Source organism: Zootoca vivipara, chromosome 7 (genome assembly GCF_965207765.1).
Source record: "Zootoca vivipara chromosome 7, rZooViv2.hap1.1, whole genome shotgun sequence".
NCBI classification, from domain to species: domain Eukaryota; kingdom Metazoa; phylum Chordata; class Lepidosauria; order Squamata; family Lacertidae; genus Zootoca; species Zootoca vivipara.
This window is the reverse complement of record NC_142590.1, coordinates 26,218,918-26,234,772: the sequence shown is the minus strand read 5'-3', so window position 1 is coordinate 26,234,772 and position 15,855 is coordinate 26,218,918. Positions and strand designations below refer to the sequence as shown.

The 15,855-nt window shown below is 40.9% G+C and overlaps 1 protein-coding gene across 3 annotated transcripts in view; it reads right to left on the bottom strand.

Annotated features, from left to right (window-relative positions):
* COL24A1 (collagen type XXIV alpha 1 chain) overlaps positions 1-15,855 on the bottom strand; it is a 156,895-nt gene that overhangs the window by 50,707 nt on the left and 90,333 nt on the right. For all 3 annotated transcript variants that reach the window (XR_015950978.1, XM_035123684.3, XM_088673875.1), the window contains exons 25-29: positions 12,265-12,318; positions 8,464-8,517; positions 7,643-7,696; positions 5,079-5,132; positions 522-575 (exon numbers count right to left, since the gene is read on the bottom strand). Coding sequence is in view for 2 of the 3 variants with exons in the window: in XM_035123684.3 (XP_034979575.3) it covers positions 522-575; positions 5,079-5,132; positions 7,643-7,696; positions 8,464-8,517; positions 12,265-12,318 (270 nt within the window). In the remaining variant the exon portion in view is untranslated. The remainder of the gene's footprint in view (positions 1-521; positions 576-5,078; positions 5,133-7,642; positions 7,697-8,463; positions 8,518-12,264; positions 12,319-15,855) is intronic.

Sequence of the window (15,855 nt, the reverse complement as noted above, 5' to 3'; positions counted from 1 at the left end):
ATCCCTGACCACTGGCCCTGTTAGGGATGTAGTCCCAAACACCTGGAGGGGCGGAGTTTGCCTATGCCTGTCCCAAACTATGGGCCTTTTGTCACCATGTACATAGACATGGAAATGCAGAGATCAATATTCTACTAATAAGTCCCATCAGAACAAGGAATTCTGCTTGAGCCATGGGACCTTCCCTCTCCTGCTTTGTATGTGGGAACCCCAGAACAGATTTAGGGGAGTGGGGGGAGGAGGTAATGGAAAAACATTATTGTGCATAAGGAAAAATCCTTGCACTGATGAAATGTTCACCTTAGTGCTATGCTGAATTCCACCAAGCACTCCCATTGTTTATTTTAAAATGTATACATCACTTCCACACTAGTTCTCATGAGCAGCCGACAAGAATGCTCAACACAGGAACCACACAGAGCTGAAAGCAACAACATCTCAACAGTCTCCGCTTTCATTCACCTTCAAGCAGCATGATGACAAACTTTCTGAAGTGCAAAAGAAGAACAAATTAATATTACCTTAATGCCTTGTGTTCCTTGCTCTCCCAGAGGACCATCCTGGCCTCTTGGTCCCTACAAATTAAGAAATGAATTTCTGGTATATAAAAAGGGCATTTCAGTACTGGTGCAATTGTGTGTGTGTGTGTGTGTGTGTGTGTGTGTGTGTGTGTGTGTGTGTGTTAGGGAGAAAGGCTTCTCTCAAGTTGGCAGCATTTCCAGCAATAGCTCTCTTACTGTTTTCATGAAAACAAGTTGTTTTGTGCACTTTCTGAAACAATATGTGAACTGAAATTCGCACATCTTTGAATTTTGCAATGCAGTTCTGCAACCAAGTAATGGGTACAAAAATGTATATAGTAGGGAAAGTATGCATAAAACGCATATATTCATGAAAATAACTTATAAAAATGCATTATATTGGGGGAAAGTGTTTTGCAAAAATGTGTATATCAGACAACAAATCAACACTAACACCCTGATGAATTTTCATAATGACCTTAAATAAAAAATTAAATAAAAAATAGCAAATTAATGTGGAAATGTGGTAAGGAATATGCAGGAAAGGGTAAGGAGTTCCATTACAATTATATTATCCCTCTTGTTATTTGCTATGGCCCAAATCTCAATTCATTTACATGGAAGGGATATGTCAAAAGCAAGGCAGAAGATAATGTAATTATTTATACCATTTTTTGTGCATGCAGGTGGATAGCATCCTGCTGTCTCTCCCCTCCCCCCCCCGGCCATTCAAAGCAACTGCAATGTGGCTAAAACTACATCCACACACTCACAAAGAATTCAATATAAATAAAAGGCTCACAAAATGGCATATCACTGCTGCTTTTCACTTTTAAAAAAGCGAAGCGCTTCTGTACAGGAGCTGTACAGCAATAAAGTGTACCTCATCCAAAAACAAATAATTAACAATAAGCACAAATTCCATCATGGGTCAGAAATACTTCTGTAACCACATTACAGGTGAAACTCGAAAAATTAGAATATCATTAAAAAGTGCATTTATTTCAGTAACGCAACTTAAAAGGTGAAACCAATATATCAGATAGATGCATGACATGCAAAGCAAGATATATCAAGCCTTCATTTGTTGTAATTGTAATTATTTGTCGTTAGGCGAGTTAATTATAAATGGAATGTAATTAGTGAAATGTAATAGCGATGTTTATTTTTGTATTATTGTAACTATTTGTTTTATTACTGTGGAATTTCCAAAAGAAAGCATTTGTAAAAATTAAAAGAAAAATAAATAATAATAAGTTGCATTACTGAAATAAATGCACTTTTTGATGAAATAATAATAATAATAATAATAATAATAATAATAATAATAATAATTTATTTATATCCCACCCATCTGCCACTCTGGGCGGCTTCCAACAGAAATATTAGAATACACCAATTTCTTAAAGATTAGAAGCTTCCCTAAACAGGGCTGCCTTCAGATGTCCTCTAAAAGTCTGGTAGTTGTTTTTCTCTTTGACATCTGGTGGGAGGGCGTTCCACAGGGCGGGTGCCACTACCGAGAAGGCCCTCTGCCTGGTTCTCTGTAACTTGGCTTCTCGCAGTGAGGGAACTGCCAGAAGGCCCTCGGCACTGGACCTCAGTGTCCGGGCAGAGCAATGGAGGTGGAGACGCTCCTTCAGGTATACTGGACCGAGGCCGTTTAGGGCTTTAAAGGTCAGCACCAACACTTTGAATTGTGCTCGGAAACGTACTGGGAGCCAATGCAGGTCTTTCAAGACCAGTGTTATGTGGTCTCGGCGGCTGCTCCCAGTCACCAGTCTAGCTGCAGCATTCTGGATTAATTGTAGCTTCCTGGTCACCTTCAAAGGTAGCCCCACAGAGCGCATTGCAGTAGTGCAAGCGAGAGATAACTAGAGCATGCACCACTCTGGCGAGACAGTCCGCGGGCAAGTAGGGTCTAATTTTCTGAGTTCCACCTGTATTGGCTTCCTGCAGCCAATCAGAAGCCGCACTTTGGTTTCCAAATGTTTTGGAAGTCGAATGGACTTCCAGAACAGATTCCGTTTGACTTCCAAGGTATGACTGTACTGGAATGATGATGCTAAAGGCTATTTCTTGTTGTTATCAAGCGATGGGTCTTGCCAACTCAGGAACAACCAATGATGCTCTTCCATAACATTATAGAGGCCCTAGAGAAAACATCCTGAAGAGTTAGTAAACCATCACCCATCACCGCTGCCTGGGAATTATCTACGGAGAATGAGGAGAGTCACTCCAAATCAGTTCTCAGGAGCCACAATACAGATAATTTTTCTAAACCTTTCAGGTGCAATGGGAAGAGGCCCTACATATTTGTTCTAATACAAACAAGCTGGTTATGTACACCAGCAGGTACCAGGAGTTTGAAACTGATATAAACCCCTTTGCTATAACAGACCAAAATAATAATACATTTGGAGTGGACTCTTGGACTTCCCTAAAAAAAGAAAGAAAGAAAGCAGAGTTGTAGTATTTCTATAAATAGCACAGTGTGACTCACTGCTGGCATCCCACATTTTCAGGGAGTGCACAATGGATGCACTAAGCTACTTGGCTATGGTCACTTCTGCTGGGCTGTCTGCTGTACGATTCCATATAAACAAAGCAGTCAAAAGCGTAACTTTGCCAAACAGCAGCTACTGCCTGCCCCGCCCAGTGCCATTGAGTCAGCTTTGTTTCGAAGAAAAGTTAACAGGACATTGCACACTTAAATGTAGTGTTTATATTGAGTTGTAAGAAGAATTTAAACATCTAATATCCAAAAATGTTGCAACAATCTTCTAGGGTAGATTGACTTCACTGTTCCCATACTGCAAATGAGGGGCTGAGAGATACAACGCTACATAAAGTTGACTTGTGAGTCCAACAACACTTTCCCCTCTGTCCCATTTTTCCATTCCCTCCCCACCTCCACCAAACAGATGCTCAGTGTATTTTGGCCACTAAGCGTAGCCCACTCTAATAAAGAGAACTCAGAAGTCTGAATGCCTTTCAGTTTAGAAGGGAAACAGGGCCACTAAAAACAAGACTGTGTTTTCTACGTGCTCAGAGGACCCTCAAGGTATGCAGAAACATATATAGTGGTACCTCGAGTTACGAATGCCTCAGGTTACAAATGCTTCAGGTTACAAACTCCGCTAACCTGGAAGAGTTACCTCGAGTTGAGAACTTTGCCCCAGGATGAGAATGGAAATCGTGCTGGCGGCGCAGCGGCAGCAAGAGGCCCCATTCGCAAAAGCACGCCTCTAGTTAAGAACAGTTTCAGGTTAAGAACAGACCTCCGGAACAAATTAAGTTTGTAACTAGAGGTACCACTGAAGCACCATGATGGTTATTTCATTTACTTATGCTTTTTGCAGAAAAACAAATCATTTGAATTAACAGCTGTATCTTTGAGTAAGCCCCATATATACACCAAACCTATTATTTTTGTCTACATTCCAACAAACACTTGTGAGCTTATACTCTTGGTCGCAATTGAGCATACTGAAAAGCAAGTGGGGGACGGGGGTCTAAAGCAGGAATAGGTATATTTCTAGTGCTCCAGATGTTTCTGGACTGTGACTTCCACCATCCTTGACTTCTGGCCATGATGGCTCAGGCTGATGGGAAAGGAGTCCTGACCTAAGGGAACCAGAAATCAGGTAGACCATGTCTCCATGGACGACAACAATTGAGACGCAGAATATTAGGCTAACAGTATCGTCTCCGTATCATCTCTCTATCCTTTCTGTATACTAAATGAGGTCAAGTGGTTCTTAAAGTTTGGCATAAGAGTTCTGAATGTTAACACCAGCTCCTATGTGTGCAAAGGCTTATTAGAAAGCACTGTACTAGTATCGGTGACTTGGAAGCAATAGCACTGTAAAATAAATAAAACTTACATAATAAATTATTTCCTTCTGATTCTGTTCAGATTACTTAACTTCAGAGTAACCAACATCCAGATGTAAGCTTTTCCGCTACATTTCCGACATGAATTGCAAAACTGGATTTGACAGTACAATCACTCAAATCCTACTGTTTTCAAAAGTTCTCAACGACTGCATGAGTTCCATTTTCCACAGCTTTCTCATATGGTGGATTGTATTAACTAGTTTGCACGTAATGCAAAGCCAAATCATGGCTTAGCATGAACATGCAAAGATAAAGATAACGTGCTAGTTATAAGGGAAAGAATAGTTCTTCTTTCTTGCAGTTTTTCCTAGTTTTAGAAAAGCTTTTAAAATCACTTAAATACTCTTCAAAAAGCTCACACAGATGTACTATGGGTCCTTTATCCAGACCAAGGAAGGAAATCTGCATGTGGAAACAGACTTTCACCTGTGATTTGCCCTGCATAGTGTATTCTATGTGTATTTAAAATGTGAGGGGAAAAATGTGGATTTAGAACCCAGGAGTATTCAGTGTGTTTATCCTACCTAGATTACTGGCATGAGCTCCTTTCAAAACACCAATTATAGCTGTAGGGACTGGAATCATATTTCAGATGATCTGAGATTTATTTTTTTGTAGGCTACAAATAAAATAAATAAATAAAATACTACTACTCACTCTTTGACCTTTGGGGCCCTGTAGTCCAGGAGGTCCTCTTGCCCCTGAAGGACCCTATAAACAAACAAACAAACAAACAAATATATTTTCAACGTTAATAATTTCAGAAGGCCAGTTGAGGCAGCTAGTGAATACAATCTAATTTTTTGCATAGATAAGTGCATTCCGAAGTGCTTCAATACCAGCCAATGGCAATCAATCAATCAATCAATCAATCAATTAAACAATAATCCTCCCATGCCTATTCCAAGTTGCTTAAGCAATTCGTTTTGTACAATTTTTTCCTAGATGGGAAGTGGTGATGATGTAAGCACATTAATATGTTGTTTATAACTTTATCCAAATAGCATTGCAAGCAGTGGGTTCTTAAGAACCATGTTGCTAAATGAAAGGAAATTGATTAGATCCCCTTTAGGTCACTAGCTCAACACTAAGGACAAAGTCGTTTATTGTTAACTGAGTAGGAGACTGCATTTAATATCATATTTTCTTCCAACCTTTCTTATAAAAAACTCACTTTGTAGCAGACCGAATATGAGGGCTCTCTCTAGGTTAGGTTAAGACTTATGTAAAGCTATCCAAAGCTTTTTTTATGGCAGAAAAAATATATCCCCCCCCCCGATTTCCCAAGTAAAAGAATCTATTCACACACAACTTTTTAGTGATATAAGTTCCACCACCTTCCAAATATTTGTTGATGTTGGTTGAGGAAGCAGATTAAGGAAAACTTCTTGTATGAGAGTCAAGTTGTTATTATTTTAATATGTTTTGTGAAGTTTCTTTGATATTTTTTAAAGAAGCACAATGCAATAACATAGCAAGTCATGCTGTTCCCACTTGACTAAAAGGTCAGGAATTTTAAACGAGTTACTAACAGGTGCATACATTTCCAAGTCACTACAGTATCAAGTCATAGTGGCAAAGGATAAAATCTGTCAGGCTGGATGTAATGGTGCCCTTCATTTCATGGAAGAAGCTCCAATTCAAATGAAACGTTCATATCATAGAAATGGGGAAAAGTGATTTTGGCCAGTTCCCCCTTCAGCCCAGCCCATTCAACAAACCTCTCACACTGTTCCAGGGCTTGAGAGGAAACGTGCAGGGAGAATAATAAAATATCACTGTTCCCGCTGATAAATATGCTGGTGACACCCAGCTTTATCTGTTGATGGACTCAGCCCCGAACACACTGACTAGATGCTTGGAAGCTGTGGCTGGATGGCTGCGTGGGAGCCAGTTGAAGTTAAATCCTTCGAAGACAGAGGTCCTCTGGCTGGGTCGGGACGACATGGGGTTGGGGGGCCAACTCCTATCTCTTGCGGGGGCTCAATTAGTGCCAGCGTCTTCTGACAAGAGTTTGGGTGTAACCTTTGATACCTCCCTTTCTGTGGAGGCGCAGGTTGCAGCCACAGCAAAGGTGGCATTTTTCCATGTCCGCCTTATTAAGCAGTTTGGTCCCTTACCTTTCTTGCCCTGATCTGACCACAGTGATCCATGCGACGGTCACCTCCAGGCTTGATTATTGTAACTTGCTGTACGCGGGGCTGCCCTTGAAACTGACCCAAAAACTCCAGCGGGTGCAGAATGCCATGGCGAGGCTCCTTACGGGGTCCTTGCCACGGGATCACATTCATCCAGTGCTTTACCAGCTGCACTGGCTCCCAGTGGAGTACAGGGTCAGGTTTAAGGTGCTGGTTTTGACCTTTAAAGCCCTATGCGGCCTAGGACCCTTGTACCTACGGGACTGCCTCTCCTGGTATAACCCGAGGAGGACCATAAGGTCCATAAATAACAACACTTTGGAGGTCCCAAGCCTCAAGGAGTTTAGATTGGTTTCAACTAGGGCCATGGCCTTTTCAGCACTGGCCCTGACGTGGTGGAACACTGTCACAAGAGACTAGGGCCCTGCAGGATTTGACATCTTTCCGCAGGGCCTGTAAGACAGAGCTGTTCCGCCTGGCCTTTGGCTTAGACTCACTCTGACCCCTTATATGGGATCTGGTATAAAAAATTTTCCCTTGGCTTTTTTGTAGGACCAGCATGAATAGCTGGCTCGGGTGAATATCTGATGTTTCCTCCCTTTATGGTCTTGATTTATGGGTCACTACTAAAATGAGGCTGCATTTTAAGCTGCATTTTAAGCTGTAATTTAATTAACTGTTTGTTGTTGTGTTTTTTTGTGCCCCCCATTATGTTTTATTGTAATTCATTCATATTTGGTGCCAGCCACCCTGGCTGGGGAAGGGCGGGGTATAAATAATAATAATAATAATAATAATAATAATAATAATAATAATAATTATATCAAAGCCCCTTCTGTTAAACATGCACTTAAATGTCTTCTTCTGAGCTGACACTTGCTGACTATTAATTATGGTGGTATAGTATGGCTGGTTTTGTCTGGCTGTGTCTGCATCCCACCCCACAATTGCAGTTGGTGAATTTTCATCAGCTTTCTGCAATGATACACAGTATACCAACAAAGCTAGGGTTAATATGTAATTGTCGGGTGATTTGTATGTGTGATACACTGCACCCAACAAACAAAAATAAGTTTCACTTACAGGCAATCCTTGTGGCCCTATACCCCCAGAGCCTCCTGGAGGACCTGGATATCCCTGAAATGGAAGGAAATGGTTAGTCTGGTTGAATGGCAGTCACCGAAATGCTCTCATGTGTTTTCTCCCACTGCTCACAATTCAACTCCTGTGACTGCTTGAAACTTACCAGCACCATGTTCATTCTGCAGGTCAGAAATACCCAACAGACTCAAGGCTTTAACCTTTGGGTCTTCACAAACACATGAGAATATTTACGAGGGAGGAGAATGGCTATTATCAGAAACAATTGTCGCTAATTGCTCTGGCCGGATGCTTATTTTTGAAGTAGGAGAGTTGGCTTTCCCAGAGCTTCAGATACTTTAGATTTTTATTCATATGCCTGGCTAATTTATCATTTCTGAGACTTCTTGTGTTGCCCTGTCGATTATATCCAGGCGCACACTCTATCCCAGTGAAAGTGGCAAGTTGTAAATTGCTTCTTGAAAAATCGGGCCACAACAGGTTTTGTTTCGTTTTTTCAAAAATACATGTGTCTACTATTTTCTTTGATATGACAGCTTCTCATTTTGTATTAAATTGAGGCTATTTCACACAAATGCCTCTCCAAGCAATCATGACTTTAACACCTTGAAGTTAACATGTGACTTGGTCCTAAAACGCTTCTTTAAAAAGGATTAACTAACACTGCTTTTCCTTCTTTTTCTTGCAAGAGTTCTTTCCAAAGTAGAAAATTTCCAGTAAGTTTCTAAGTACTAGATTTCTCACTGTTCAGGCCACAAATAACATAAATATGCATATAAAGTTGCTTTCCATTAATTACTTACCATGATACCCTTTTCCCCAGGAGGGCCAATTGGGCCCGGACTACCCCTCTCTCCCTGAAAGGTAAACAACAACAAAAATGAAACTTAGTGATATGTTGTCATTGCATTTTTCTTTCTCTGTGAGAAAATACAAGGTTAGTTGTGGGAGAATGGGGCTTGGTCATATAATTCTTCTGCCAGGGTGGAGAACGCATGGCCCTCCAGATGTTGTTGGACTCCTGGCTAGTTTTCTGGAAAATTTTGCTTACAAAAAGTTATAGATCCTGAAGATGAAGTGCTCAGTTTCTCAATGTATTCCTGAGTTGGTTCCTGTGTGGCTCAGAATACTGGGAGGTGGGAGAAAGAACCACTTGCTCGTTGGCTGGAAGAAAAATGATGCCATGAGGGGACATCTTTATTCCTGCATGGTCTTCTGGCTAGCGGAAGCTCTCTTCCTGCTACTGCTTTTCTTTTCTTTTCTTTTGGCTTAAACTGAGCTCCGCCTGCTTCCAATGAAGTAAAGAAGGAATTTGGGGTTCCCTCCTCCAAAACAGGCAAACTGGAAACTGTCTTCTTGGCCTTGGATGAGGGACCTTTTTTCTACTAACTGTCTTCCTCTACTTGAAGAGAGAAGTGATGATTTTATGGAAGAAGGCGCCAATCAGATTTATCTACATGGCAATATTATGAAGGATAACATAGCATGCCGCAGCCATATTTTCCATAAAGTGCTCCTGCTAATGATGCCGTATTATCATGTATCATCGTTCCCAGGATCATTGTTGTTGTTTGGTCATTTAGTTGTGTCCGACTCTACATGACCCCATGGACCAGAGCACGCCAGGCACTCCTGTCTTCCACTGCCTCCCGTGGTTTGGTCAGACTCATGTTGGTAGCTTCGAGAACACTCTCCAACCAACTCGTCCTCTGTCGTCCCCTTCTCCTTGGGCCCTCCATCTTTCCCAACATCAGGATCTTTTCCAGGGAGTCTTCTCTTCTCATGAGGTGGCCAAAGTATTGGGGCCTCAGCTTCAGGATCTGTCCTTCCAGTGAGCCCTCAGGGCTGATTTCCTTCAGAATGGATAGGTTTGATCTTCTCGCAGTCCATGGGACTCTCAAGAGTCTCCTCCAGCTCCATAATTCAAAAGTATCCATTCTTCGGCGATCAGCCTTCTTTATGGTCCAGGTATCACTTCCATACATCACTATTGGGAAAACCATAGCTTTAACTATACGGATCATTAGCAAGCCTATTTCCCCAAGGGCACTGCAGCTCTGTTGCTGTGTACGCTGCTGTTGAACCATAATTTTAATTTAGAAATTAAAGGGTGGGGGACAAAATTAAGAACACAGCCCTTGGGTGGTTAGTAAAGTACTATAACCTTGCATCATCTGATTTCCCTGGCTTGGCAACAAACCTCTGACCCTGCTCTCAGTCTGGGAATAGTTTCATACTTCTGGCTGACCACTGCCCCCCAAGTATTGAAAAACTCCCATGTTGTGAAGCATCATGAGATGTACAGGTATAGTAGGGCGATGCACCAATCTAAATAATAACAACAACTTTGGCATACAAACACTTTGTGTAGCCCTAATGGAATGTGTATTAAAATAAAATTATCAACAACAGACAAAAAAAGGTGTTGCACTATCAAAATACACTTTACAATAATACTTTCATGTGTGTAAAATAGTTTTATGAGAAAAATATTTCAGCACTCTATGTAAAACGATATGTTACAGAGAAATAAGCAAATGCTGTGATAAGGATAAGTGCCTCTTAAGGGTTTCTTTCCATTTGAAAACCGATTAATGACCCCAATACTTTATTCTCTTGATTCAAAACTTTCGTTTTATCTGAAAATAATCTTTTCAGTTTATCCTTAAGTAGCAACCAATTGCAATTACTGTGTCATACTGTTTGGCATTATTAAAATCCATCTCTTAGTTATATCCTGAAGAGAGGAAATAAGTTTATTTTTCAGTTATTTTACTTTGATGTTAACATATAACAAAAGTGACTTTTCACATTTTTCATGTCAGATACAATACAATCACAGAATAAAATTTTGGGGTGGGATGCCACTAAGTTGTTGTGTGCACAGAACAAGGTCCACTTGTGCAACAGGACTTCTCCCCTCTTCCTCCCAAATCTGCCCTGACTTAGGGGGAGGGGTGGGAGGAGAGATAGGGGACAGCCCCATTGCGTGAGCAAACCTCGTTCCCTGCATACATTGTCCACATAGCGCTATGCTGGATCCCTCTCTTTCTCTAGAATTTCCTTTTGAATTCCTGCCATTAAGCTGGCTGAAATAATTTTTCCCTTCAGGGTAGAAATAACAAATATGCTAGATCACACTGAAAAATATTTAGGTTTCTAGCATAATGAAACCTGACATCCATTTAAATAATAGTTTCCTGTTTTCAATTTTAAGAAAAGGAATAATGAAGAATTCTTCAGAAACTTAAAGGGCTGTATTAATAAGAACATTCGGAAATGTAACTTAACCCTACTGTAAAATAAAAAAATTCCTTCAGTAGCACCTTAAAGACCAACTAAGTTTTTATTTTGGTATGAGCTTTCGTGTGCATGCACACTTCTTCTGAAGAAGTGTGCATGCACACGAAAGCTCATACCAAAATAAAAACTTAGTTGGTCTTTAAGGTGCTACTGAAAGCTCATACCAAAATAAAAACTTAGTTGGTCTTTAAGGTGCTACTGAAGGAATTTTTTTATTTTACTTCGATCCAGACCAACACGGCTACCTACCTTTAACCCTACTGTGTATTCTAAAATTAGATAAGGCTATTAATCTCCCAGACGTTCCAAATGCTCTTGGAATAAAACTTCTTGCTTTGCCAGTCTTTTATTTTCATGCAAAATAAAAAAAAATTCCTTCAGTAGCACCTTAAAGACCAACTAAGATTTTATTTTGGTATGAGCTTTCGTGTGCATACACTCATCAGATGCCATACCAAAAGCTCATACCAAAATAAAAACTTAGTTGGTCTTTAAGGTGCTACTGAAGGAATTTATTTTCATGCAGTTCTCTTCTCCCTCAACCTTATACTATACAACATTAAAGTCTCACATTCAGTATGACTGTTCTACAGACAGGACTTTACAATCTGAAAATTGAGACAATGTACGTATACTCTTGTAACCATAAAAAAAACATTTAATAAAATATAACAACAACAACAACAACAACAACAACAACAACAACAACAACAACATTACAATTCAACAGACACCATAGGCAAACACCACTAATATGTGTGCATGTTCAAAAGGTGTCTAGTTTGTAACTTAGGACCAAACTTGACAAGACACCAAAGATCAAGGGTGTAGATTTCCATTTTTCAATTGTTAGCAGCTGCTGTAGACTTTTAATCTCAATTGGGGTCACACAGGCCCTCCAAAACCCATCCTCCCTCATACACTTTTTTGATGAAAGTCAACTCTCAAAGGTGCTATTTGCCCCATTAAGGAAACCTTTCAAATAAATGTAAGCTTCCCCTAACTCCTTTAGGAGTTCCGCTCAGAAAACTAACTGCTCCAGGGGAAGGGTTCTTTATAATTGGGGAAATGGCACAGGGGGAACTCCTATTCTCCATACTGGGAGGAGGCAGCAGCTGATTTTAGTGAAAAAGATAAAGAGGTGGGAGGTCCAAGCACAGGTCTTCATCATCTTGGCAAGTTTGGCAAGATTAACCAAGATCAAAACCCTCAAATGCAGCTTTTGCAATTTTACTGTATTTGCAACATTACGTGTGCCAGAGTGATTATTACATTATCAGTACTAGCATCTCATTATACACCTTCTCGCCGGGTCCTCCAGATGATCCAGTTTCACCAGGTAAGCCGATGGGACCCTACAGGGAAAACAAAAGTAGATGGGTTTCTAATTTCATATCTTCATATTTGAGCATCAGCTCATGCCAATTACCGGAATCATCAATGTATGTGCTTTTCCCTACACCCAAAGATACAGAGTTTGGTCCACTGGGGTTTAGTGGGAGCTAATTATTATTTCCTCACGTCTTCTAGTGATTTCATCCGTATACATTTCAACTTTGAGATTAGTATTTGAAGAGCATGAATCCTAATAGCATAGCTGTTTTAATATCACTTTAATCCTAGCCCATCAAGCTGCCATAAATTCATCACAAGTGTGTCACTGGAATGACACTACAATGAATGGGTCCAATCTTTATTTTAAACGAGCTCATGGAACTCATTAGTGTTCCCTGTGGGGGGTGGGGGGCGCTTAGCCCAAATTCATTTTGCTGAACTGTCACACATTATCCGATTTTCTGGCCTAGGAGTGGGGAACTTAGGGCTGCCAACACTATATTAATATAACTAATAACTCCAATCAGTCTGGACAATTATTCAGCTTGGTGGGTAAAGATTGTTTACTACTTTAAACTGTGCTTTCTTGTTATTGTATTATTATTTATTTTGCTGAAAGGTGCCTCAAGACTTTGGAAGGGGAGAATACAAATGTCTCAAACCATATAAAATATGAGCGAGAGAGACTCTCAAGTTTTACAAAAAGCTTATTCACATGGTGCCTTTAAGGCAATCCTTATGAACCACAGGCAACTATTTATAAGCCTCACCCAAGACTAATTTGGCTAACAAAAGCACAGAGCTTTCTGCCTGCCCCATAAACTGTTTGCATGCTATATTTCTACAGAGGAAGTTTAGCAACCGCCAAATAAGTATTCTGGAGGTCATAATTCTGGCTATCTTCAGAGCAGAAGGAAAGGACAAGAGCAAAACGAGTGCAAGTTCTGAAGCTTCTTGCTTAGGTACTGGGAGTCTCATCCAAGAAAAAAGGGTAGTTGCAATACAGATGTGTTTCTGTGTATAAATGGTCTCAGCTGCAATATTTTCCTTCTTCCCTGGGAAAATACCTTTGAGACTTCAAACAATAGCAGTACCCAAACTTTAGGAGGCTCAAGATGCTGTAATTGTAAAACAAGTATTATTGGAAACATCGAGTCTTTCTAAAAGCTTCTAAAATTGGTGTTTGATGGAACAGCTCTAAGAGCCCGGGATCACAAATACCGCTAACAGAAGCTGACAATCTTTAAAAGATTTAAACAAGGTATTAGAAGTGCAATGTAGCAGACTGATATGCAGGGCTTTTTTCAGCCGGAACTCACTGGAACTCAGTTCTGTAACCTCTCAGGTGGGCACCATTGCTTGGGTGATCACCTTCCTCTGGGTTGTTGCGGACCCTCGAACTCAGTCGCCATCCCCGGGCAGTGAGAAAGGAATGCACATAGCCAGGCGGCCACAGAGGGAATTCTCATTGGCCGCTTGAGTAGCTAGCGTTGAGTTTCCACCAGCTGCTGCATTTCAAATTGGCCAATGAATGGCCTCTTCTGGGGAGGGGGGTGCCTTGCAGGCTGAAAAGGCATTGGTTGCACACATGCCCTGGCAACCAGGGAGGCATAAAAGCCTGCAGCACCATCCTTCCTCAGCACATTTAATGCCCATTTAATAGACATCACAAAACCAATTGGGGTATATTTTCACATCCATCTTAACACGTGCAGCAAGCCTAATCTTTTTATTGATCATCTGGACTTCTAAAAAGTGCTACTCTCAGATGTTTTCCTGAGAACATTTTAATTAGAGGGTGGTTTTTTCTTCTTTCTTCCATAGTGGAGAAGTTGGAGATTGGTACTGCATTATGCACTCTATATTTATAAAGGCTAAAAGCCAAGTTGTTTTTCCTCTGCTTGAGAAAATATTCCCAAGGCCCATGAGTGCCAGAGACTGACTGGCATGGTCCAGCCCCCAGGGCAAGTGACAAGCTATAGATTAAACTTGGGGGGGGGGGGAGGAATTAAAAAGTTCAGAATGAAATGTATCCGGAAAATGTCTAATTAAAAGGCAGTTGACAAAATATCGTAATGAAACCCCATCCAGGACAAGCAGAGATTCAGATCAGGTAGGTTTGAAATGGGAGTGCCTAATCACCTCATCTGTCTCCTGAGAAATCTCTATGTGGGACAAGAAGCTACAGTTAGAACTGGATATGGAACAACTGATTGGTTCAAAATTGGGAAAGGAGTACGACAAGGTTGGATATTGTCTCCCTGCTTATTTAACTTATATGCAGAATTCATCATGCGAAAGGCTGGACTAGATGAATCCCAAACCGGAATTAAGATTGCCGGAAGAAATATCAACAACCTCAGATATGCAGATGACATAACCTTGATGGCAGAAAGTGAGGAGGAATTAAAGAACCTTTTAATGAGGGTGAAAGAGGAGAGCACAAAATATGGTCTGAAGCTCAACATAAAAAAACCAAGATCATGGCCACTGATCCCATCACCTCCTGGCAAATAAAAGGGGAAGAAACGGAGGCAGTGAGAGATTTTACTTTCTTGGGCTCCTTGATCACTGCAGATGGTAACAGCAGTTATGAAATTAAAAGATGCCTGCTTCTTGGGAGAAAAGCAATGACAAATTTGGACAGCATCTTAAAAAGCAGAGACATCACTTTGCCGACAAAGGTCCGTATAGTTAAAGCTATGGTTTTCCCAGTAGTGATGTATGGAAGTGAGAGCTGGACCATAAAGAAGACTGATCGCCAAAGAATTGATGCTTTTGAATTATGGTGCTGGAGGAGACTCTTGAGAGTCCCATGGACTGCAAGAAGATCAAACCTATCAATTCTGAAGGAAATCAGCCCCGAGTATTCACTGGAAGGACAGATTGTGAAGCTGAGGCTCCAATTCTTTGGCCACCTCATGAGAAGAGAAGACTCCCTGGAAAAGACCCTGACGTTGGGAAAGTTGGAGGGCACTAGGAGAAGGGGATGACAGAGGACGAGATGGTTGGACAGTGTTCTCAAAGCTACGAACATGTGTTTGACCAAACTGTGGGAGGCAGTGGAAGACAGGAGTGCTTGGTGTGCTTTGGTCCATGGGGTCACGAAGAGTCAGACATGACTAAACGACTAAACAACAACAGGTTTGAAACTAGAAATTAGGTTTTTTAATATAATCAAGACTGGAGCACAGAGGGGATCAGAGAGCCAGAACAAAGCTGAGAAATAACAAGCACAAAAAAGCAAAACTGTAGGATTTGAACACAAAAATATTCAAGCCAGCATCTGAGTCAGAAACAATGGGCTACCTAACGATAAAAGGGATCATTTCAGCACTCCCAAAGGCTATCACAATTTAAGCACAGGGTGAGAACCAGAAGCTGCTGGGTGCTGGTAAAGTCACTGTCCCCTGAAACAACTGGTTTCCTGTGCGATATCGTACTAAAGAAAATGTCACACCCTCCAGTTCCCTAAACAGCATACATGGACAATCTTAAACTGAAGTGGAAGGCGCTTTTAAAACAAGTACAGAAAATATTGTGCCGTGGTTTCTGTT